Source organism: Poecilia reticulata, chromosome 1, assembly GCF_904066995.2.
Source record: "Poecilia reticulata chromosome 1, P_reticulata-male-v2, whole genome shotgun sequence".
Lineage (NCBI taxonomy): Eukaryota > Metazoa > Chordata > Actinopteri > Cyprinodontiformes > Poeciliidae > Poecilia > Poecilia reticulata.
In genome coordinates, this window is record NC_088830.1 from 14264781 (window position 1) to 14289427 (window position 24647).

At 39.7% G+C, this 24647-nt stretch overlaps 1 protein-coding gene across 2 annotated transcripts in view; it reads left to right on the forward strand.

Annotated features, from left to right (window-relative positions):
• Positions 1 to 24647, forward strand: part of grk4 (G protein-coupled receptor kinase 4) — a 58281-nt gene that overhangs the window by 25751 nt on the left and 7883 nt on the right. For both annotated transcript variants that reach the window (XM_008408554.3, XM_008408546.3), the window contains exons 3-13: positions 6235 to 6347; positions 7899 to 7976; positions 8928 to 9028; positions 13811 to 13903; positions 14352 to 14415; positions 14517 to 14657; positions 19763 to 19953; positions 21933 to 21970; positions 22381 to 22470; positions 22658 to 22866; positions 24308 to 24445. In XM_008408554.3, coding sequence (XP_008406776.1) covers positions 6235 to 6347; positions 7899 to 7976; positions 8928 to 9028; positions 13811 to 13903; positions 14352 to 14415; positions 14517 to 14657; positions 19763 to 19953; positions 21933 to 21970; positions 22381 to 22470; positions 22658 to 22866; positions 24308 to 24445 — 1256 coding nt within the window. The remainder of the gene's footprint in view (positions 1 to 6234; positions 6348 to 7898; positions 7977 to 8927; positions 9029 to 13810; positions 13904 to 14351; positions 14416 to 14516; positions 14658 to 19762; positions 19954 to 21932; positions 21971 to 22380; positions 22471 to 22657; positions 22867 to 24307; positions 24446 to 24647) is intronic.

Consider the following 24647-nt stretch of genomic DNA (forward strand, 5'->3'; position numbering starts at 1 on the left):
ATGGTCAACTTATTGTCCAGCAATTTTTGTTTTTGATCGTGACAAGCCCACATCCTTCTTCTAATTTACATTCCAGAGGGTTGGTGAAATGTTGAGAAACCAGTTTTAGAAGTTTCTCTTGCATAGCAGTTCAGAGACGTGGTCATTGCTTAGCTCAGTATGGCGCCTTGCACAAAGTGTTCGCAGGCTTAGATCTTTTTCCGCATTCTGTCACATTGCAATCACACGCTTTAATTTGTCTGCGATCTTATGTGATGCACCAACACAAAAAGTTTGTGCTTTTTTTTTTTTTTTTTTTTTTTATGAAAAAGTGCAGCATGCTTTTGGTGAATGTCTGTCAGCTTTGCACATCTAGACGCTTGGATTTCTGACATTCTCCTTTACAGAATAGCTCAGACTTTATCAGTTATCTTCAATTCACATTTTTTAAGTCTTGCCACAGTTTGTCAATCGATCTCAACTTTTACTGGTCAATTTTAGCATGCTAATTTGCATTGATCTGAAGTATTTCACTGTAACTCTGGCTTTTGGTTTAAGATCATCCTGGCTGGTTTTAGGGTTGTTAATTGGCCACTTTCCACTCTTTAATAACGGCCAGATTTCTGTACTTGTTAAGTATTAGCTGTGCTGTTGACGAGTTTTCCTGCCTGAGCTGTAGGTTTCTGCTGCTCCTCCAGAGTCACCGTGGGCCTCTCGGCTGCTTCCCTTATAATACTGACCTTGTCTCATGCAGCTTATGTGGACGGCCATATCTTGGCTTGCAGCTGTCCCATACTCTCCTTTTCCAAGTGATGGACAGAGCGGTGCTCAGTGAGACGTTCAAGGCTTGGGATACATAGCTTCAAAACCTAGTCCTGCTGTAAATGTAAATCCCTGACCTGTCTGATGTTCTCCTTGGCCACCACGATGCCGTACGTTCACTAATGTTATCTAACAAACCTCGAAGGCCGTCAGAGAACAGCTGGCGCTTTGCTGAGAAAAAATACACAGTAGTGTTATCTAAATTGATGACATTGGGTCTTATCAGAGTAAAGGGAGCTACAACGCACACTTGCCAGATTTTTTGTAAAAAAGAAAAAAAAAGAAACGATGCATAATTTTCCATCTACTTCTCAAAGTAGATGGAAAATTTGCTACTTTGCATTAGTTTATAACAGACTCAATAAAACGCACTGTGATTGTAAAAAGTTGGGGGGTCTGAACACTTTAGCATGTTGCTATAGATGCTCAAAGAACTGTGCGTGCTTGACTGCCATTCATCATCTGACTAACCCACTTCATTTTGAACTAAACTGGAGTTTTAATTAAGTTGAAATTGCCGCTTAATTCAGTGGTAGAGACAAATTACTCAGCCTTGCCTGTGATTGCCCAACCATATAATGCTTCCTTCTCATTTTCCTGTGCGACTCTTGCAGCTTAGTCAGGACTTGGGTGAAGTCTCTATTGCACACAGAGATTTTTATTTTTATTTTTTGAGAAACATTGACAGTAGAGTTAAAATTCAACTGGCTAATTGAAAACAAGACAGAAGCCAATGTTTTTCTTAAGGTCTTGGATCACATAATGATAATATTCATATATGACACAGCATTTATCCAGCAATATTTTCAGCTGATGTTTCTCATCCAACATCCACATTCTCTGTGTCAATCCCAACATGTGTCAGTGGGTGGCTTTTAGAGAAATGACTTGTTTGTAGAAGAAGTTATGAAAACATGCATACTAAAATCATTTGTATATCCTCCAGTGTAATTGTAGCCAGGCTCCAGTTTTCAGTCTACTGCTAAAATGGAAAAAAAAAAAAAAAAAACATTAGAAAATTGTAATGGTTGTGCAAGAAGCATCATAGTAAAGACAATGTTGGAAGAAAGCGCACATGATTTAGGGGCCGAGAAGTAAATATTTTCTGATTAGAAGTAAATGCTGGTTTAACACTTTTAATCAGAGTACGGTTTCACTGTTTAGATCTGAATGGATTACCAAAGTTAGCTATATTTACTAAATGTTTGAATAATATAAAAGTATTTTGAAGATAAAATCTTTAGAAACGTATTTCAATTCAGATGTGGCATACATTTAATTAGTATTTGTAGCTACTGAATACTAACACTAAATACTTCTTATTCCTCAGATTGGATTTAATTTTTCTGTGTTCAGTCCACTCTGTAACTAATCTGTGTGATTTTGGGTCATTGTCTATTTAATGACCCACTTGTGTCCAAACTTTAATTTTCTGACTGATGTTTAAAGTTGTTACATCAATATTTCCACATAATGTTTTTCCTCATGATTCCATCTATTTGATGAAAGTTTTCAGTCGCTCCTTGATGTAAAATCACTGCATCGTCATGATGCCGCCACCGCTGTACGTTAGCTGGAATGGTGCAAACTTCCTAATTTATCCTCATGTTACAGCAGCCAATACGGTCACATGTACTCCAATTTTAGTTTCCTTAGACCTTAATCTGTCTCTGAAGATGTCTCTGAAGTTCTTTGTCTCTGAGTTTATATGCAAACTAAAATGTGGATTTTTATTTGATCCTGTCCCTGGATTAATGTCTTTTTTTTTTTTTTAATTGCTGAGTGGCATTCCAGTTCTTGTTTCATTGTGGACAATAACACCATCCTACCCTCTTCGACCAGCATCTTATGATCTTTTGCTTTTGCTCTGGAGTTGATGCCCACCTGAACACTGAATTCATCAACTTCCCAAACAATACAGTGACTCAACATCCTCAAGATGTTTACGGTTGTGTATGATTACTTGACATTATACCTAGAGTACCTGGAGAGAACCCACGCATGCACAGGGAGAACATGGAAACTCCTTGCAGAAATCCTCGGGACCAGAATTCAAAACCAGGACCTTCTTGCTGCAAAGCAATGGTTCTACCTTCTGCCTTGCTGTTCAGGCCTGTACTTAAATTTCAAAATATTAGGAAGCTGATCCGAAACATAAAAGTGTAGGCTCATTTAACGTTGAATAGCTGTGTGTCATACAGTTCCATCCCCATAAGTGCAATAAACTCACTACTGAAACTTTTCTTGCGCGTGCTCTGAGCAGAGCGCTGCAGTTTGCTCTTCGAAAGACCCAACAAATGAATATCTGAATGGTAAATATTTGGTTTCCAGCTGTCACCGCTTTCAGGCCCAGTACGGTCAACAAGTATAAACCTTTGTGATTAAAGCGGTCTTTGTTTTGGGTAAATAGTTACCTCTCTAAGTTTTTCCCTTCTTGTTCTTTTTAAGCATTTAACTGCAGTAGTGAGTGATTTTTTTTCTTTTTTCAACAGTAATTTTCTCCAGTCTGCAGCATGTCGGTGCAACCAGTAAGGAGATCTGCTGCACATCTGAGAATCGGTGCACATTAGGTTGGACGCTGAGTGAAGCCAGGATGAGGAGAAAATATTTCTGAACACAAAAACACCGATGCCGTCTTTTCACAACTACAAATCTTTTCCCATTTTGTACATAGTTTCCCAGCAAACAGTCTGATCATAAACGTGTTTCTCATGCCGCTTATCTATTAGACGATCAATTATAAATGTCATACATAATTTTTTTTTCACATGAGGAGAAGTGCTGTATTGTTTAAACAAATGGCCCTGATTTTTATTATCGTTCAGATTCCCTCTAATAATCTGAGAGGGAATTGCTCATTTTATGCAGACGTGCACAAACCTCCAAAGGATTGTGGTAAAGGATCAAAAGTGAGCATAAAGTGTTCGTGGATTTAAAGATGTGTTGGCGAGAACTTTTGCAATTGGATTTAAAATGTTGTGGCTGTCTTGTTTACAAGGAAGTAATAAAAATCTCAAATGGTTTCTTTTTTTTTTTTTAATTCAGTCGTTTGAGAATATTGGATTTCCCACAGTGATGAGGTCTAAAGTGGCGCTGTGAGTTACAAAGAAGAGGACATGATGCTTTTAAAATAAAAGAACTACTGTAAAGAGTTGGTGGGGTTCTTTTGGGGGGTTTTTTATTTTAATTTTTTATTTGTTGCAACTGTCTTTCTTCCTCCCCTTGTTTCTACAAATACACGCATTTGTGTTTTTGTGTTTGCTTTGTGTGTGTGTCTCTGTGTGAGTGTGGATCTGTCCTGACCGTCAGCCAATGCTACAGAGCGACCCGAGTCTTCTTCCTCATTTGGTAAAAGAGGAAATATGAGTCAAATGGACACAATTGGTTCTAATAAGATGTGACCAGCTGCACAGGAAAAAAACCAGACTGACATGCCAACAGAAAACATCAATACAATCTGTCTGATTTGTTTCCAAGGCATGTTGGAAAAAAAAAACCTAATTTGCATGTCTGTCTTTTTCTGTAGGCCTCTTCCAGGGCCGCAGGTGCATAAAGGGCATGCAGACAGCTTCTGCAAATATTAGTGAGAGAATGGGTCACTTTCAGGAAACTGATGTTCAATAGGACGAGTCTGAGTAGTATGACATCTGCCAAGATGGCAGCTTCCATTGTGTCAAATGTAAAGTTCGTTTGAGCGAGGATTATGTGTATTAAGATGATTTGGACAATTTCATAATCCCAACTCTACGGGAACAGTTGAAGATCGTCTCTTTATGTGGCAGAGAGCACAAAGTTATACCTTAAAGACATGGGTGTGTGAGTTTGGTGAGGAAGTTGACTTGTCTTCACAAAGTTCAGACTTTATCTCTATATAACCATTTCTGAATTAATTAGAGCAGAAGCTCAAAGCAAAAACTTTTCCTCCAACATTGGTGCCTGAGCTCACAAATGGACTTCTGGGAGAATGGTCAAATATTCCCATGAACACGGTCATGGGTCTTGAAATGACACAAATGCAACCAGGTTGTAGGAAACCTCTACAGGAGAGTGAGGCTTGTAAAGCTGTGAACTGTGGCCCATTATAACATTAAACACCACAGATCAAAAATGAGACGTCATAAAGTTCATAAACAGATGAATTCAGATAAGAACAGATTATACACTACACTATAGTAATGATATATCCACTACATAACGCTACAGTAGATGATTCTAACTTCCTAGTATGTCTCACAGTGATATTTGAGTTATATTCTCCTGTCAAGACGATACAAGTTTATACTGTCCTCAAACAAACTGCTGTAAATTAGTTCCCGCATACGTTTAATCTTTTTTTTTAAATACTGTAAAAATTCAAACGAGTAATATATTTTGAGACATGGTAAAAGTTATGCATCCATCATGTGGTTTGATAATTCATACAAAATGCTCCATGCTTGTCCTGATGTCTTATTCCCAAGGGATTTTAGGTTGAAGCAGGAGATTGATGACAGATTGGTTGCAGCAATGTGGGAGGTGCAGCAGCTTTTAGTGGTGGTGGGGAATAAAAAACCTAAGCCAAGATGGAAAGGCTCTCGGTTTTTTTTTTTTTTTTTATCTTTCACCTATTTTTGTGAGATGTGTATCATGAGTGAAACAAGGCTACAAGCAGCTGAAATGAGCTCAGCCTTATAGAGACGGTGTGAGGAGTACCAGAGCAGAGCTGCTGTTCCTCAAATTAAAAAGGAGTCGGTCCAGATGGTTTGGTCATCCGATCGGGATGCTTCCCGGCCGTCTTCCTTGGAGGTTTGTCCTGCTGTACAGGAGGCCACAGCGAACACTCACCACCTGCCGGAGAGACCATCACTTCCCACTCTAGCCTGGGAATGTCTTGAGGCCAGAATACATTCTGCGCTCCTCAAAGAGATCAATCAAGATGAACGCAATAGAGTTTTGGTGTCGGTAAATCGTCCCGGTTGTCAAAAATATGGTTGAAACTTTTGATTTTCAAAAGATTTGCAATGCTTTGCCAATGACATAGCATTATAATAATCTTATAATCTTATTGGGAGGTTATTACAAAATGTTCTTATTAAATGTAACAGTCTCTGTTAGATTATTGGTTGCTGGAAGGTCGAAGGGCTGAATTTGGAAGTTGGCGTTCAAAGAAAAAACACATTTTCCTTTAGTAAGCAGGGTAAATTGCTGCTCACGCCCACTTTAAGCGATTGCATAAAGGTCTGCCTCCTCAGAAGACAGATGTGAAGTAAAACATATTTCAAAACTGTGTTACTACGCATGAACGACAAGACGGCAGTCCGCCAACAATGTTGAGGGGCCAAAAGCTGATGGCTACGCAGCAGAAACGTAGTGATTGTCATTTCCCTCAGAGGTAACCTGAACCAGGCTGGAGGACAGCCGCTACATTTCATTTCCTTGTGTTTCTCCCTGCAGAGAGGGACTTCACCAGTCTATGTGAGAAGCAGCCCATCGGTCGGCTGCTGTTCCGTCAGTACTGTGACACCCGGCCAGAGCTGAAGCGCTGCATCGACTTCATGGACGCTGTGGTAAGAGCAGAGTTTGGTAGCATGTATTTGCATTTACTCGGTTATTATTTTTACCACACTGTACTTTTGTACTTTTTAATATGGAGTTTGGCTTCTCTTTAGTGAAATTTCTGGATACTCTATGCACCGTGAATGAAGAACAAGCTAGTTTTGAGCAGAAATTCACCAGACACAGACAAACATCTTAACTTTTATATTGAAACAAACAGATGTGGAAAAATGTTTCTATTGCTTGATTTTATTATTTTGTAATTATGCTGTTTGTATAAATTATTTCCATTTTGTTCTTTAAAATTCCCACATAACTTTGTTTTGGTCTGTCTGACTTAAATTTTGACCAAATACTTTAACAATTTCCCTTCGCGGCCTTTGACAATCCCACAGCTGTCCCAGATGCTCTCTTGCTTGTCGTGTTTTTCCCTCACATCGTCCATCTGTCAGCTGGGTCTTGGCCTACATCGGGCCGTGCAGAACGAGAAATGGGAGCGGTAAACCGGCGCTCTGCCTGCATGGGTGGGTGATTAGTGACTTTGGTTGTTAAAGAGCAGACCCCTCCTCTTCCTCTCTGCACTCCTCCATGAGGTCAGTCCCACGTCAGAGGCAGTTCCCCTGGGTGAGCAAGCAAACACAGGCCCGAGCTTGTGTCTAGGCCCCTGGTGGTATGCAAGAAAGGAAACACAGGGGGTGAGGGGGGTCGTGCCTGTTTAATGAGGACCTATGTTAGGGGTTTTCACGGTGTGCAGGCACACTGCAAAAACACAAAAAATCTCACCAAGTGTATTTGGTCTAGTTTTGAATGCAAATATTGTAAAATAAGACTAAAAACTAACTAGTAACTTTTCAATTTCAAGAAATAGTATGATATGAAATGGAAAAAGTTCTAGTGCCAGATTTTTTCCAACTTATAGAAAAAAAAGAAAAAAAAAGTCTTGTTCCATTGGCAGACTAGTACTTTTCATCAATATTAAGGAATTACTTACTTTAACCAAGCTCTTATGTGTTGCTGAACAATTTGCTTTGTCTCATTTCAAGTGTAGTATCGTTACACTAGAAACTAGACCAAAAATACTTGGTAAGACTTTTCATTGCAAGCACTAAAAATGCACCTATTTGAATAAATCTCTAGCGTTATGTGTGTTCTGCCGTTTCCCCTCCGGAGTGTCACGTTGCTGTGATGCATATTTGCAGCGCTCGGTCCTCTTCCTCTCTGCAGAGCTTGTTTTCAAACAAAACAGGCGGCTGGAGGTGGTCAAACTCCCAGACCGTTTCCCCACGTACGGCCATATTTGACCAGAGGCGCAGCCCGTCATTCTGTCGGGCAACAATTGTAACAAATGAAGCGTGAAGATGAATAAAGTTGTCGTTTCGCAGAGTTCCTTTCATTACTTTCTCCTTTTCTCTTCTTATCCCGTTATTTTTTTTTTCTGGATTCAGGGCCTCCCATTCTGCCCGTCTCTCTCTCTCCCCTTATTTGGAGAAGTATTAAAGATGGCTGAACGAGCGTGGCTTAGCATGGCGTTGCTGCTCACGTGTCTGTTTCTCCTCCGACAGGCCATGTACCAGCTAGCTCCCGACGAGAAGAGGAGGGACTGTGGACTGAATGTATTAGACACATACTTTAATAACGGGGTAAGACGCATGAACATGTTTACTCTGATTCAGAACCAGTTGACGCGGTTTTACATCTTAAACTTCCAGCGAGGCGTTGTAAGAGTCAGTGTTAAGTAATTTATATCTGAAAATGCAGGTTTGCCCTGATGGCTTCACGTTGTACAGATGCAAAACATTTCCCCCCCCATTTGTGAGGATCAGCAGATAATGAAATTACTGTGCTGTGAGAAACACAACTTTGTGTTCTTGCAATTGTCACTGCAGTGATTTCCACCAAACTAAGCTTTCCAGTAATGTGTTTGGTCACGCTGATGGATTTTACTGTCCTTTATGGCTACAGCTAATTTCAGATTACTTAGGAGAGAGTGCTAGGGATGATTTAGTGTAATCCATATCCAAAGTGAACTTTGGTGGGACTAAATTATCTTTGTCATTCTCTGTTGATCAAATTGTGCCCAGGATTTCTACACAATCTGGAAAACAATGATGTCTGATTTCAGTATTTCCCTGATCTGTATTACAGAGTGAAAAAGACAAACAGACAATGACATTTTTTTTATTTATATTTATATTGTCCTTCATTCATTCTTTTTGACCGTCCTTCTTTCTTTACTTCCTCTCTTCCTTCCTCATTTCCTCTCTTCCTTCCTCGTGTTCCTTCTTCTGCTCTTTTGTTTTCCTTCTTTACTCTCTGTTCTTACTCTTTCTTTTTCTCTTTTGCTTTCTTTTTCTGACTTTCTGTCTTTCTTTCTCTTTCTCCCCTTCTTGTTCACTTCTGTTCTGTCCACAGAGGCTCACAGGCAACTTGTATTTTATTTTAAACATGACTGAAAACTTTGATAATTTTAGAGTGGAAAATGTTTATGTATCATCAATACATTACTGGTGTAAAGTATTTTAAAACCCACTTTATTTTCAAGTGAATCCTCCCCCCCCCGTCTCATCTTGTGTTTCTTTGTCTCCTTCCAGTCGGCAGCCCATCTACCCGACATTCCCCAGGACGTTATCGCTCGGTGCCGGGAGAGGCTGGAGCAGAGTCCATGCAAGGAGCTCTTCAACGACTGCACCAAGTAAGTCTTGAAACTCAGCCCTCGTCCTCCAGCTGCGATTGGACTTGCGCGCAGCAACAAAACGTGTATAGATCGCTCGCGACTTACCTCTGCCATCGATTGTTGCCGTCAGTGTACAGAGCCAGCGGCTCCATTGGGGACGGTTTGTGTTCTCGCGGCACCTTCTCGTCTTTGGTAATGGCGGGACAGCTGACACCTGGGGTTATGCAACACTCGTAAACACGCACGCACGCACAAACGCAGCACTGGGCAGGGAAAGCATCCGGACGGCTGGCATGGAAACAACAGTCACCTCAGTCTTCCTCGTACGCGCAGGTTGACAAACACGCACGCCGGTGCAGGTGTTTGTGCTTCCTCCGCTGAGAGCCAGAGGAAGCAAACAGACTGGCTCTTTTTTACTGCACTCATGTACACACACACACACTATTACTTGTATACTGCTGTCTAACTTTGTTTTACCTCAATAAGTGCTGCCGGAAAAACCATGACCTTCATGGTACGTTGCATCATGTACGTGGTAGTAACACATGATGTCAAGGTCATCAGTAATTCATATATAACGTTTTGTTCTCTGATAAATGCAGTTAAAGCTGAAAACTGAGAACAATTAAGTTACAGGTGATGTATGTTCCAGGTGTATCACTGGTTTGCTTGAATAAATTAGCAGAAATTTGGCACAGTAACTGGTGGGCTTGATATTATCATATAACCTTTGAAAAAAATCTTCCTTTTGCATTAGCTGGCACATTATTTTACAATCTACATGCAGGTGGACTAGATTTACTAATATGTGAATTCTGGAGGATTTTTGGTTTACAAAATAAAACATGAAGCATAAATCCATTTTCTTCTTCATCGGTAATTCTGTTTTTCTCATATAGGTTGCTATTTCTTAAGCATTCAGTAGATTGATTTCAGCTCCCAGTATGCCGGAATAATATCATGGCTGCTGAAATGGACCTTTTGTATCATAATTTTTTGGTATTGTGGCAATATTGTAAAAACATTTTTTACTTGTGAATATAACAGTCATGTAAATGACAAAAAAATAAATAAATTGCTGGACGATAAATTGTTCCAGACGGCATACTAATGCAAGAACACATCCTCAAAGATTAATAAACTTTAAATTCGGATGAACATTTAACACTGGAATAGGAAGAGATTTTAAATATCCAAAATAAACAAACAAAACAACAGAAACAACAATTAAATTAATTATGAAGTGTCTGCAAACAATATTTTCCTTAAAAAATTGCCAGTTGAGAGCAAAACACCAGATTGAAAAGGTTTAACATCCAGTTTTTGGTGGAAAGAGAGAAAAAAAAGAGAAAAAAACGATAAATCAGGCAAATAGAAAATATTGAGCTTGTTTTAATTTATCATGCGGTTAACTGAGTTATTGTTTATTGCGACAGGCCTCGTCATGTTGTATAATCAGGGCTATCTTTCCTCCATCCAGAATTGGTACAGGTCCAGTATAAAGAAAAGGGAAGTTAAAATCTCTGCTGAGTCCACACATCCTGGACACAAACTGTTTAGAGCTTTACCTAACGTCAGTACAGCAGTTCATTTCTTGTTTGTTTGCTTTTTTTTGTCATGTCGTATAATGAATGGACAGTCGTGATCATTTAATCGTGGTGAATAAGTCCTGATTTTACTCTTTCTGGTTGTCTGCTGATACGGTTTCTAAGCACCGGCTCCAAAGTCAACTGAAGCACTGCTGATGGATTTATCTTTCTGAATGTCTTCACGGCTGGTTGGAAACGAGGCTCATATAAACCACACAGGTTGATGAAAATCAGACTGGGAATACTGGGATCCAACTCTGACCTCTTTCCGTACCATCCGGTGTTTCTGTTGACGATTTAACCACAGATGATCTGCTCCAATGTGTGTTTTCGAGACACTTCAGCGTCTCGGTGGTTCTAGAGAGCGAGCGCTCATTAGAGCAGCTAACCTTGTACACCTCAAATATGTTGTTGATATTTTCTCGCCAGCAGACTGTTTTATTTCTTCCAACCTGTTTCCTGGAAACATGTTTCATGTTTGTGTAAGGATTTAGTGGCTGTATTGTGACTCGAGGGACATTTCCATATTTTACACCCTCTTAGGTTGTCCACTTTTGAATGAATCACCTGGCAGGTACAAAAGTCTTGGCTCACCCTACTTTGCTTGCGAGTAGATTTTCTTGAGATCTTTTAAAGGGACTTCAGCAAAGTTTCTCAAACAATCTTCTTTTGTCCAGGACTGGGCAGAAAATGAGTGGAAAAAGAAGAAAATATTAAATTGTGGAATAAAGACAATTTAAGAGAAAAGCAGAAAAGTTTGACTCCTCAAGTTTCCATTTCTCCACGATCATTCTGCTTTTAGATTCCCTCCGTGTTTTTAAATGAAGTGCCGTGCCTCAGCTGTAGGAAACGTGACTTCTGGCAGAACATTTGCTCGCTCCTGCATATTCCTTCCTGTCCTGTCCAACATAGTGTTATGTCATAGCCTGAGCATAGTGTCACCCTTCAGTGCAGTTTTCCCTCATCCTCTCATTTCTCTTCTCTCTCCGTTTGCGCCACATAGACCATGATCCAGCGCAGCTTGGTCATGGCGTGGCTCTTTAAGCTTTAAACCAGGAAGATTTGAAGAGGAAAGATATTAATCGGAGGGATTGTGTTCCTGAAATCCTGTTGACAGCTTGTATGTATATTACTCTCATACACAGAGAATCTGTGCTGCACAGAGACATAGCATATGTTTCTTTCTATCTCAGCAGGGGGGCTTTCCTTGTGGAAACTCTGAAGGGTTTTGGTCAAAGCAGCGAGCGCTGACCACAGGCAGCTTTACTTGCCTTGCTTAGTGTTAAAGTATTTTCAAATTATGGTTGGGGAAAAAATTTTTGAACCCAACATCAGCATCACGTCATCATTTTGGATATAGAGGTCGGACATTTGCTCTGACTTTAGCTTCTGTCTGTGAGTAGCGAGTTAAAAAAAAGAGCTTTTTTCTGTAACTCGCAGGTTTTGTGAACAGAGGAGTGTTACGGTTTTCTGTACCTGCAGAAATTTGCTTGATGTTGATGAGATGACAGCAGTTGATCAAACCACAGTTGTGGAAGATCTGAAGTTATTTCAAGATTTATTGTGAAATATTGTGGCAAAAACTTTAACAGAAATGTAAACGTGTAGCTTGAGTGTAAATTATATGGATGATTTATCTTATTAAATAATACATCATTTAGCAGAATAAACTGTATTTTGCTGTATTTAAGGTTTTGAGCAGGAAGGTTCTAGATTCAAATCCCACACAGCATTTCTTTGCCGAGACTTCATGTTCCCCAAAGCATACATGGGTTCTCGCCAGGTACTCCGGCTTCCTCCTGCAGTGCCAAAACAAACGTGTGAGGTTAATTTTCTTCCTTACTTAGACATGTGTGCTGATCCGTCCTCTCTCTCTGCTGTTGTAATGGACTGTCCACTTGTCCAGGTCATCTTATTTATCATGGTTAAAGCTTTTTGCATTTATTTTACTTATTTGTTACAAATATTCTGTATTTTACAGCTGGTCTTTGGATTGTATTAAGTAATATGTCATAAATACCATTGCATAGTTTGACAGTACTGAAATATTTCCCATCTTGTGACACTTTTATTTTACTTTATTTCTATTTTACTTAACTTTAGTTTTTTTTTAAGTTTTATTTAACTTATTTATTTCAAATTATTTTAGTTCAAATGATTGTGACGTAAGCCTGCCACAATAAGCAACAAGTCAATTAATCACATAATAAATTAAAATGAGCTTGTTAATTCCCATTTGCATGATTTTGTTTTTCTCATGTCTCTCTTTCTTAATGACAAATGGCTTCAGCCTGCAGCTCTCAACTGTCCCCGTTTTTGAAGGGTGGTTGTGTCTACAGAGACTTCAGCAAATGTGTGTGTTTTGTTTTAGTGTGGATGTTTAAAATGTTTTCCAGTTACAGTGTTAAGTGATTGTTAGAAATTAAAGTTTATTGGTCTGAGAGACGCTGTACTTGCAATATTATTCCATTACTGTTATATTACTCGAAAAATGATCTCAAAATAACAATATTATCGTATTCTGAGACAATTAATTGTCCAGTAAAATTTATCGTGACAGAGGAGTTACATTTTTAAAGCGTGCTTTGTCGTCCACAACCCAGATTTCTGCTCTAACCTGGAGCTGCCTTTATTCTGAAGCATCATAATGTTTTATCACTGTACAGCCTTGTCTGGGCAGCACAGCACAGCTTATTACTTACATATGAAGGGAGTGTTACAGAAGTCAAAGAAAAGAGCCAACTCATCTTCCCAGATTGTCAGTTTTCTGACATTTTCCCAAGAGGCAGTGCCACTTTACGTTTTAAGTGTGAAATCCACAAAGCATTTTCTAAATTTTTTTTCTTTGAGGTCTAGATTTTTGTTTGATGTGTTCAAATAACACAACCCACTTCCCCATTGACTTCGTAGTTACATTATATTTACTGTTCTGTGTAAAATCATATCCCGACCCAGTTCAAAGGCAGTTTGTATTTTTCACAGTGTTAAAACCTGGTTGTTGTTGTTTTTTTTGTTTGTTTTTTTTTATCTTTCCACTGAAAGTTGCTGTGAACAGTAACTCAGCCAGCAATGCACAAAATTACAGGGCTGCACAAACGTAAACACATGCTGGGGAGTAGATTGTGATTTAATGTTGCTCTGCAGCCTGGTGAGAAGTTCGTCTTATCAGAATAATCACAACCCCTCTTTCTGTTCTCCCTCCCCCCTCCAGAATAGTTCGCGATTATCTGAGCGGAGCTCCATTTTCCTCCTACCAGGAGTCCATGTACTTTTCTCGCTTCCTGCAGTGGAAATGGTTGGAAAGGTGGGTAGAGCCGGCAAACGCAAAGCATCCACTGTGATCTTGTTTATGGAGAACATTTAGACTGTACTGCTTTCTCTTGGTCTTAGAAAATGGCTGACACCAGAGCCTATTAGTCATATAAGTAGCAGCAGCAATGTTTGCTCTAATACATAAAGGTGGGGCTGCCAATCAGTCTGTCTCTGCGAGAGGTTAATAATTTATACTTTGCATAATGGTTGGAGGAAAAGAGCAGGATGGAAACAGCAGTCATCAGAGTGGATTAATAATAAATTAGACCATTAATCTGTCTGCTACATCACATGGTGTGTCAGAGTGACATCAGCTGGTATATTAAGCCCCTTTTCTCTCCTTTAACACTTTTCTCTCCCGTTTTTAACATCTTCTTCTTGTTTTTTTTTTAATTAATTAATTTATTTTTTTTGTTTGTTTTTGTTTTTTATCCCTGCAGGCAACCTGTAACCAAAAATACCTTCAGACATTACAGAGTACTAGGAAAAGGTGGATTTGGCGAGGTAAGATCAGGTTGATTGTTGTGTAACTGTGTAATATTTAATATTTAAATAGAAAGGCTCATGTTCAGATTCACATGAGCCCATTTTGCTCGCTTTCTCAGGTTTGTGCCTGCCAAGTACGTGCCACCGGTAAGATGTACGCCTGTAAAAAGCTGGAAAAGAAACGGGTGAAGAAGAGAAAAGGTGAAGCAATGGCACTAAACGAAAAACGCATATTAGAAAAAGTTAACAGTAGTTTTGTAGTAAGTACGACTTTTTTTCTTATTCAACCTTTCCCTGAATTGCATCTGTGTTGTATGCATGCATGCCTGGCGCTTGCGGCTGCAGGATCCTGCAAATGAAAACAAATGACGTGTTTGCAAATCCTTTAATCGTCACCTGCTAAAAGTTGGATGCAGCAAAACTGGAGTTCTGCTTGTTTGGCTTTAAGGAGAGAGATTTATTACAACAAAACCACAGAAATAATGTCTTGAATGATTTCAGGAACACGTAAACATTCGGACCACTTATGTTCCTCGAATTCATTAAATCAAAGTCATATTCAGTATTTTATGTAGAGGATGCAAACACCTAAAATTTGGGTTTATTTGCAGCATGCCGTCAGCCTCAAATGTTTTAGTATTTCCTTGAAACTGATTGAACATTTATTCTTGCCAACAAATTGTCATGGTTTTATGCTATCGTCTGCAAGTCAGACTGCGTTGCAGATAAACACACACTTAAAACCAAATGCATTCTCAGTGTCTGACATGAAATGAGTCGGTTGGGATTGATAAAATTATTTCTATTTTCTAAATTCCAGAATATTGACTGCATTCTTTAGATTTGTATTTTATTTCAATTTGTTCATCTGTTCAAACATTTCCATACAAGCGTAAGCAGCATGTCCTGCCATCATTCCACCCAGGAAGGGCCCAGAGATAAAGCTGTCTTGGTTTGTATAAACCCCATAAAAACATCCAAACATCTTGGACTAGATTTAGCCAGAATCTTCCCGACAGCGTCGTCATCCATCGTGAAACGAGTCCTGTACCGGTTTTGGGCTGAAAGGCCACTCGGCGAGGAAGAAGCCGTTGCTCCACAAACAACAAAGAAAGCCAGATTACAGTTTACAAATGCACACAGGGACAAAGACCTTCAGTTTTGGAGACACGTCCGGTGGTCCGATGAGACTAAAGTAGAACCGTGGGACATTATTCCCCTTGATTGGAAGAATAATGGGGAGGCTTACAAACCAGAGAACATCATTCCAACTGTAAAGTACAGTGTTGGCAGCATCATGATATGTGTGGACCGAACGTTTGACAAAATACATGGCCTCATGATGAAGGCACACTTTCTCAGCTAGGAAGTTGAAGCTTAGGCTTAAAACAGACAGTTATCATAAGCATAGTACCAAATTATTAACAAAGTAGCTTAAGGACAACAGAACCAATGTTTTATGGGGGCCATCACAAAGCCCTGATCTCAGGCGTTTGGAAAAATTTGGTCAGAGCTTAAGAAGTTTGTGTCTGTGAGGGAGAGAATGAGTAGACTAAGTTCATAGATCTATCAAATAATTAAGGGATGTGTGCATTCACCGAAAATTGAAATAATAAAACTTCTCTTTCTTTTATTCTGGCTCCTAGTAGATGCAGACATTTAACTGACCTAAAAACAGAAAACTTGTATTTTGATTACATGTCAGACAACAGAGAAGTGATGATCCTCTTCTCGTACAATGTGTGCAAATATTTGGTCTCGGCTGCATACTTTTTGGGGGGAGGAAAAGTCAAATGAAGTCCAGTTTCTGAATGCTCTCTTTTCTCTTGCTGTCCATAAGCTCTAGCTAACGCAAACGTTTTTACCCGTATCAGCCTTTTACTTGTTTTCTTCCCAATAAAACAATCAAAAAAGAAATGGAAATACCTAGTTTTATATAGTTACCCTGCTGTATGTTGATATCGACTCTCAAGCTCAACTGCACAACCAGGAATGTGTGTTTCTCTTTCCATTTGCTCCAGGTGTTTACACAAACATACATCACTGCAGGAGAAGAACGTGTACTTTTGCTACGATTTACTTCTGTTAAATAAATCAGTGAATGTTGGAAGTTTGACATATTTATAATTCTTTTAAATCTCAGACGAGCTGGATGGACAGACCATTCTGAGATAATATAGAGCACAAAAAATGTAGTCTAATATTGATCTTTATTGTCCACCAACTAATAAATTAGCTTGTTCAACCAACATTGATTGGACATAAAAATCACTGTAAAAACAAAAATAAAACTTGATTTGGATTGCAGCATCGCTTTTCAAAAGGCGATGCTGCATGTCCTGCAGAACTCATGCTCACAATAGCCTAAGCAATAGCTATGTGTGTGTATGTGTGTGGTTATTGACTTCATTGCTGTGGATTACATAATGTTGTGTTGTATTGCCCATGTGGTCTTATGACTCGGACTGCTAGACGGCCTTTTTCAGATTTGTTCTCGATAATGATCACATATAATTTTGGTGTAAAGATTTGCACTTCATTAGGAATGTAGTGGAACAAAGATCAGAGCTTTGACATCTGCAGCAACTTCACTGCCAGACACAAAATCTTACCAAATATTTATGGTCTAGTTTCTTGTGCAAATATCTTAGTTTTGTCTTACAAGTAGCTCTCCACTGGCAGATTACCCCAACAAGTAGTTTTTTCTTCAATATTAATGAATTATTGATTTAAAACAAGCTCCTATCTATTGCTGAAACGTTACTTGTAAATTAGTTTTGTCTTATTTCAAGCATACTAAAATATTTGCGCCACAAACTAGACCAAGAGCACTTGGTAAGATTTTGTGCTTTCACAATGTTGGAGTCCTTTTTTCACAACAATCCAACAAGAATTGCATTTGAAAAAGGATTCTGATACGGATTTAGATTGCTGTGTGGAAATCACTTTGACCGTCCCCTGTGGTTACGCGTACAGGCTGTCGCAGAACGACGGTATTGATGTTTCGCTCGGCAGCGCTGTGCCTCGAAGCCTCTTCGTTCTCTCCACTTGTAGCCAACGGCTGTGTTGAGGTTGTGCAGAGTGTTGGATTAGTCGATTTCTGATGCAGCATGAGTTATGTTGTGCGCCCTTGATTTGAGTGAGTCATGGTAGAGGCATGCTCATTCTCACACACACACACACACACACACACACACACACACACACACACACACACACACACACACACACACACACACACACACACACACACACACACACACTCGCACACAGAGGTTGGAGTGGGTATGTTGCTGAACATCAGACTTGCAGCTTCAGTCACCTGGGATTGGCACATGTTTTTTTTACGCGTGTGTGTGTGTGTGCGCGCGCGCGTGTGTGTGCATATGTGTGTGTTGGTTCTGGGTGCTGCAGGCAGAACTGATGACTCTTGATGTGCCTCTCTACCTACAAGAGCAGTACAGTTGCCTGGAAACGCTGACCAAACAGCAGCAGCGAGGAGAAGAGTCAAGTGCTCTCTCCAAGTCCTCGTTCCTCTCTCTCAGTATTGTTCTTTACCTTTTTGTGATTGGTGCATACTATTAGTCAATGCATACCATTAGCCTGCTGCGTGTTTTACACAATGAGCTTTCAGTGTGGGAGGATACATGGGAATTTGAGCCACAGGGGTGATTCTGCTCTGATGTGTGTAGCAGGGGAAGTGAGGTAGCGCTACCGCACTGTGGTGCAGTTTGTTTCCCATCTTTTTGACTTGCGCTTTACTCTAATATCCCTATCAGTGTTGATGCAAGCACAAAATAGACGGCAGTATAAAGGAAAGTAGCAGTAGTAAGTTTTGCTTGGATTTAATCGGTAAAACTATTTTTTGTGCTTGTGCATTTCAAAGGTGGTTCAGTAAGTACTGCAGATATAGATTTTTCTTTTTTATATGTACATATGTAATTTGATGAATTTTTATTATTTAAAACAATTGTATTTTAAGGCTGCAAGGTAGAGTAGTTGATAGCGTTGTTGCCTTATGTTTGAACCCCTGCAAGAACTAATAGGTGTAGATCAGGGTTGTCCAAAGTTGGTCCTCGAGGGCCGGCATCCTACATGTTTTAGTTCTCTCCCTGGTTTAGCACACCTGGATCAAATGATGACTCATTAGAGGCCTAACAGGAACACTGACGAGCTGAAAAGATTGTTACTACCACCAGGGAGAGAACTAAAATGTGTAGGATGCCAGCCCTTGAGGACCGACTTTGGACACCCTTGGTGTAGATGATGAATGGATGAATTTTGTTCATTTTGTCTAGTTTTAACTCTTTTTTTTTTTTGGTTGTTCAAATCCTTATCAGAATCCTTTAGTCTAAATTGAAAAATGCGAATAGAATAAAAATGACAATTGGCGGCTAAAAATCAAAAATCAGATTAGATTGTCTCCGTTTTTTGGGTCATTTAATGTTTTTATAGTGAAATTACACTACATCCTTGTGGTGGGCTTTTATTGCATTGTTTATTTATCATGAAAAATTTCTTATCACAGTAAGTATTTTTGATTTATTGTTGCCTTGATACATTTCTATTAATCACGTCAAATACAAAACTAAACTTACAGTATCGTCAGAAATGATGTTTTTACTATTTGTTCCACAAAAGCATCAATAAATGTCAGTAAATTTAAAAATTAAATTAAGTTACGGTGTCCAGTTTTACTAAATCAGTTGACTTTTTTAAGTTTCCTTTTTCAAATGGGTATGTTTCTCAAAAGTAGTATTTGTGTTTGAGGTTTTATGAATGCCGAACCATGCAGTCACAGCCGTACAGTTGCCTAAAAGAGAAGCGATCATTTATTTTTATTGTTACAATTGTACCATAAAATAACACAATAAAATTCTATATGCTGGATGTTTGTTGCTCACTTGGCCCATAGGAACGTTTTCCTTCCCTCCTTGTATTTTCTCCCTCTACACGCTCCATAGCAGATGGGATCCCTCCTGATGGCAGCAACATTTTACACAACTGCACATGCACACACTGTACCCTGTGTGTCACTGACCCACAGCAGGGAAGTGAGGAGAAGGGGGGAGGCTTGTGGGAAAGAAGGAAAAAGGAGAGTGATTGATGATGGAGCGAGAGCAACAAGATGGATTTTCCATCTCTGGGATACGTCTTCTTTGGTTTTCACGTTGTGTACGTTCCTGACAATCCATTTGGGATAATTGATGAATATTTGGGGAGCATTATACAACTCTGATATTAGAGTTGTGCCCCATCCTCTCATTTCTCTCTCTTTATCCAACTCCTCCCACCCGGTCTCTGATCCAGGTTCATTACCGCTTCTGTAAATGTATCTCTTTGTTTTTTTCCCTCCCTCCTCCAGGTTAGTCTAGCTTATGCCTATGAGACCAAGGACGCGCTGTGCCTGGTCTTGACCTTAATGAATGGTGGTGACTTAAAGTTCCACATCTACAACATGGGAAACTCTGGCTTTGACGAGCAAAGGGCCCTTTTCTACGCTGCTGAGATCTGCTGTGGCCTTGAGGATCTGCACCGCGAGAGGATAGTCTACAGGTGACGCTTTACTTGCTGAAGGTTTTCGGGGATATTCTGAGGATGCAATCTGTTGTTCCAGAGAAAATGTTTCTGAAGGACAATTTGATTTACGTACAGATTCTTAGAAGGCATAAAGCGCCTGTCAAAATCAGTGAGAAATGGGAGCATAAACACAGGTGCTCATAGAAGAAAAAGACGCCGCTAAATCTCCAGGCCTCAAGCAGCTATAACCGCAAAAACATGTTCATTGATCTCTGCGTGTGTCAGAGGAAACAGCTGTCTCTGTGGTTTCTGTTCGCACTGCTTCAGTTCAGGCTTGAGTCACTGATTTGAGGTCAATTTCAGATCTCTGGTTTTGACCTGCTGATTGCATCGGATGATTCTGATTCATTTTTAGGAGCCGTAACAAGCATCGTTGAAAATGTCTTTCCATTTTTCCTGCCGTGAGCTACGCTTATTATGTTTGGTGGGAGCTTAGGTGAAGTCGTGCTGCTGTGTAAGAGAGCAGTTACTGTAAAACAGAGTTTTATAAATTCAAAACAGGACAAAATGAGGTGGAGTTGACAGTTTAAGCATACGATTTGCAACCTTTACAATCCTAAGAGCTACATTTGGCCTTAGTCCAGCTAAATAAACTTCAGAGCCACAAATGTTACATGACTTTATATGAAAGAAAAAGACAGCCTATATTTTTTTGGCAAATTTTACTTCAGGAAATTTGATGTCATTTTCTTAGAAACACATTTTCTATCTGTTTTAGGTTCTAAAATCCAGAAAAACATAAAACATTAGCAAAGAAAACAAGAAGATGGGTACAGTTTTTTTATTTGGGATGTTGAAAATCATGAACAATGGAGAAAAGAGCTTATAGTTTCAAACATGACAAAAAAAATTGTAGTAGTAGTGTCATTCTGTCATGGAAAAAAAATCTAACTGGTAAAACCATTATTTGGTACTAAATTTCTAAACCTTAGTTGATTCATTTTAAGCCAGTTATTAAGAGCTATTGTGGAAGGTTTAAAGAGCTGCAGGTTGCAGACCCGCAGTTTAAGCTGTCGATAGCATCTTACAGTAGTAGTTAGCATGGCTGACAGTGTTAGCGTTGACATAAAAATCATGATTCCTTCCTGAAGAACGCCAACTCTCACCTTAACACACTCTTAAAGGTTGCCCACATTTCTAAATCCAGCAGAAGCCAGCATTAATATCAGTTTTAACCAAACCGGCACAAAAAGTGCTTAAAGTTGACGTCCTATATCAGATGGCTCCATTTCGTCCCTGAAGCGTCGGACCAGTCGTCACCTGTTGAAGTCTCGCTCTCTGTTGGAACAGCCTGGTTAAACAGCTAGCATGGCTCTGTTAAAATACAGCTAAAATTAATAAAAATTAATGAGTCGTTGTCCCTCAGTACCGACTACAACGCCACAGAGTGTTAGAGTTAGCAAGACCATGTAGCACTAAAATATGGTGAATAGAAAAAGATAGGATTTTTTAGTTTCTGACCAGCAGGTAAAGCAGAAAAAAATCGTCCATTTCTAATCCACCTCCACTTTCTCAGTGTACCTCTGAAAACACGGTTTTGAAATTGAATTATTTTCTGCTCAGCCCAGTCAGGCTGAAAATTGGTGTAATTTATTTGTGTTTTTCTAAAGATCTAACTATTATATGTTAGGCTAGATTATACAAAGTCTTCTTATTATTTTTTTTATATTGGCATGTTGGATTGAAAGAAGGTTTAAGGTAAGTTGTGAGATTATTTCTATTTAACGTGTAAAATAAATGTAATTTCAGAAAAAAAGTTGAGACCTCACCTTGCACAGCTTTGCATTAAACGTCAAATTTCCCAACATCTTAATTTGCTCCTCTGGTGAAGATCAAAACTGCATTTGAGAGCATTTATTCTTCACTTATGTTGTTATACTCTTACTCTTCTAAAATACTGTTTTTGAGACCAACTCTAATTTCAGAAGCAGCTCATAACTTGTTGTTTGTTGCAGAGACTTGAAGCCTGAAAACATCCTTCTGGATGACCGTGGTATGTCGCCTTTTTTTAGTTTTTACTACATCGATTTTTGGCTCAAAATGTGCTTCTTGTCCTTCATTTTTCATTTCACAAATTTGGTCTACAATGTCCAAATCAAACAAGCTGCACTGTATCGGCCTGTTTTCCTTGGCTGCAGAGGCACTGTTTTAAGTTTGCCTTACTCTCTCCTTGCACTCCTTCTTGCATTAACATTAATTTGCTCACATCCATCTTGAAGTAAAAGAATACCCACCTTTCTTTCGGCCGGTTTTTCCCTGAAATTATTTCATGCTTCGGTGTAACTCAAGCACATCCCCAGCTGTGTGTGCTTCTGCAGATGTTACTTGCAGGCGCCTGTTTTTGTTAAATTACTGGTATTCAGAACATTTCTGGTAAACAATCTGTCTTTTACTTTTGCTCAGGGCACATTCGGATCTCCGACTTGGGTCTCGCTGTTCAGATCCCTGAAGGGGAGACGATACGAGGGAGAGTGGGCACAGTTGGTTACATGGGTAAGAACTTCAACATGTTAATCCATCAGCTCCTTTCTTCCCATTTCGACTCTTTCTGTATACACTTTGCTATTTGACCTTTACTTAACCAGAAAATAACTCATAAAGATTAAGAAGTAGTAGCCTCGGTTCTCCGTCAGGCCGCTTTACGTCACGGTCCACCCGCTGCTTCTCGTCCCCTCCGCAGCTCCCGAGGTGATCCAGAACGAGAGCTACACCTTCAGCCCGGACTGGTGGGGTCTGGGCTGTCTGATCTTCGAGATGATCCAGGGCCAGTCGCCCTTCCGGAAACGCAAGGAGCGGGTCAAGCGGGAGGAGGTGGACAGACGGGTGCGCGAGGACCAAGAGGAGTACTCTGATAAGTTCTCAGAGGATGCGAAGGACATCTGCAGGCAGGTGAGGAGGAAGAGACTGAAGGGACAGATGTCTGTCTCTCTGTGAGATTAGGACAATGGTAAAGAACCTCATTGACACTTTGCAGCCTTAGCTGATATTAAATTATTCTTTTTTCTTGAGCTGTAAAACGTGTATCCTCTTCATAGGACATAGAAAAGTGTCTTCAGTCAGAGGCTTCTTCAAACTCACTGTAATACAGACCGCTACAGGAGATATTTTCATCCATCACCGTCCAGAGTAACTCTTTGAAGAATCTTGAATTAATGAGTTACAGCAGCATTTAATTTTCCTTCAGTAAAATATTTTTCAATTGAATTGAATGAAGCTTAGAAGGAAGGTAACTTGTGTTTTCTAAATCTTTTATGAGAAAAATAAAATAGTGTTTTCTGTTCAGGATTTGGAGCAAAGAAATGCAAACTTTTATCAGGAAAGATGAAAGCCATTCCTTGATGTAATTTCCGTATTCATGGAAAAGGAAAACTGATTCCTCTGTTTACTGTCACTTTATTGTGGAGGTTTTAGGCAGATATTTAATTGGAACCTAGAAAAGTACATTTTCTAAACTAAAGTATTTCTTATTTCTCTTCTAAAAATATTGCTCATTTATATATCATCTGGACTATAGTAGAGATGCACACGCTGCTGCAGCCTCTGAACGCAGCACAGAGATGGAAATCAAGAAAATGTATATAAATTACACATTCTCATTTATAACAGTACTGACCATTTGTAATTACTTCAAATAATTATTTTGTCTAACAAACTGTTACCTACCGTCTCTATTTCCCCTAGTGTTTCATATGGTCGTATTATTTCCCTTCACAATTTTGAAGAGCGAGCCACTGACTGTGTGTGTTTCTGAGAGCAGGGCATTTTATTTATTTTTTTAAACTTAGTGGAACATTTTGACCCACAGTTCAGCATTTTTAAAGTCTCCCCAGTGAGAAGAGGAGTCAGGGAGACTCGGGGAAGAAGGGGCTCTGCGAGAAAAGGGTAGAAGGTAAATATGGAAGAGGAGAGAGCGCAGCAGGAGAGGGAGGGACGTCGGTCTCCGAGACGCCAGAGGGGCGGCGACTTCTACCGCCAGAAATAGACGAGTGAGCCGAGTGGGTGACAAGATTTAAAATCGTCTAGGAAACTTTGTGCTATTTACGCAAAAGATGTAAAATGCAAGACAAGCTAGGTTTTATTAATATTAACTACACTCTCTCTTGCTGCATTAGTACTTTGCAGTAGTGGTTTGTGTTTTTAATGTTCATCTCTCCTAAAGGTCTTTGAGAAAAGTGAAAAATTTAATTTCTCTAGCCCTTTCTTTGTTGCCCTCCTCCCCAACAGGAAATCTACTAGCCGACACGTCATTTTTTGCCTGCCTCTCTTCAGTCGGACCTTTTGAAGGTTCAGATGTTTAAATCTGTTTTTCCTTCCCCCTGCTGGGTTTCAGCTCCTGGCCAAGGACCCCAAGGAGAGGCTGGGCTGTCGGGGTTGCGGGGCCACTGAGGTCAAGCAGCACCCCATCTTCAGAAACATCAACTTCAAACGGCTGGAGGCCAACATGCTGGACCCTCCCTTCATACCAGATGTAAGAGAGATGGACACACACGGCACATTGAGGCTCAGTCCGTCTGTATGCAGGAAATGCCATTGTCAGAAGGAAATGAGTTTATCATGGCAGCCAGTGGCTGTGGTGGAACCAGTGTGTGATTGTAGTTTAATTTCAGCTCAACAGCTCAGTTTATATGAAATAAACTGGACCAGTAGGTTTTTTTTAGTTATGAAAGTTA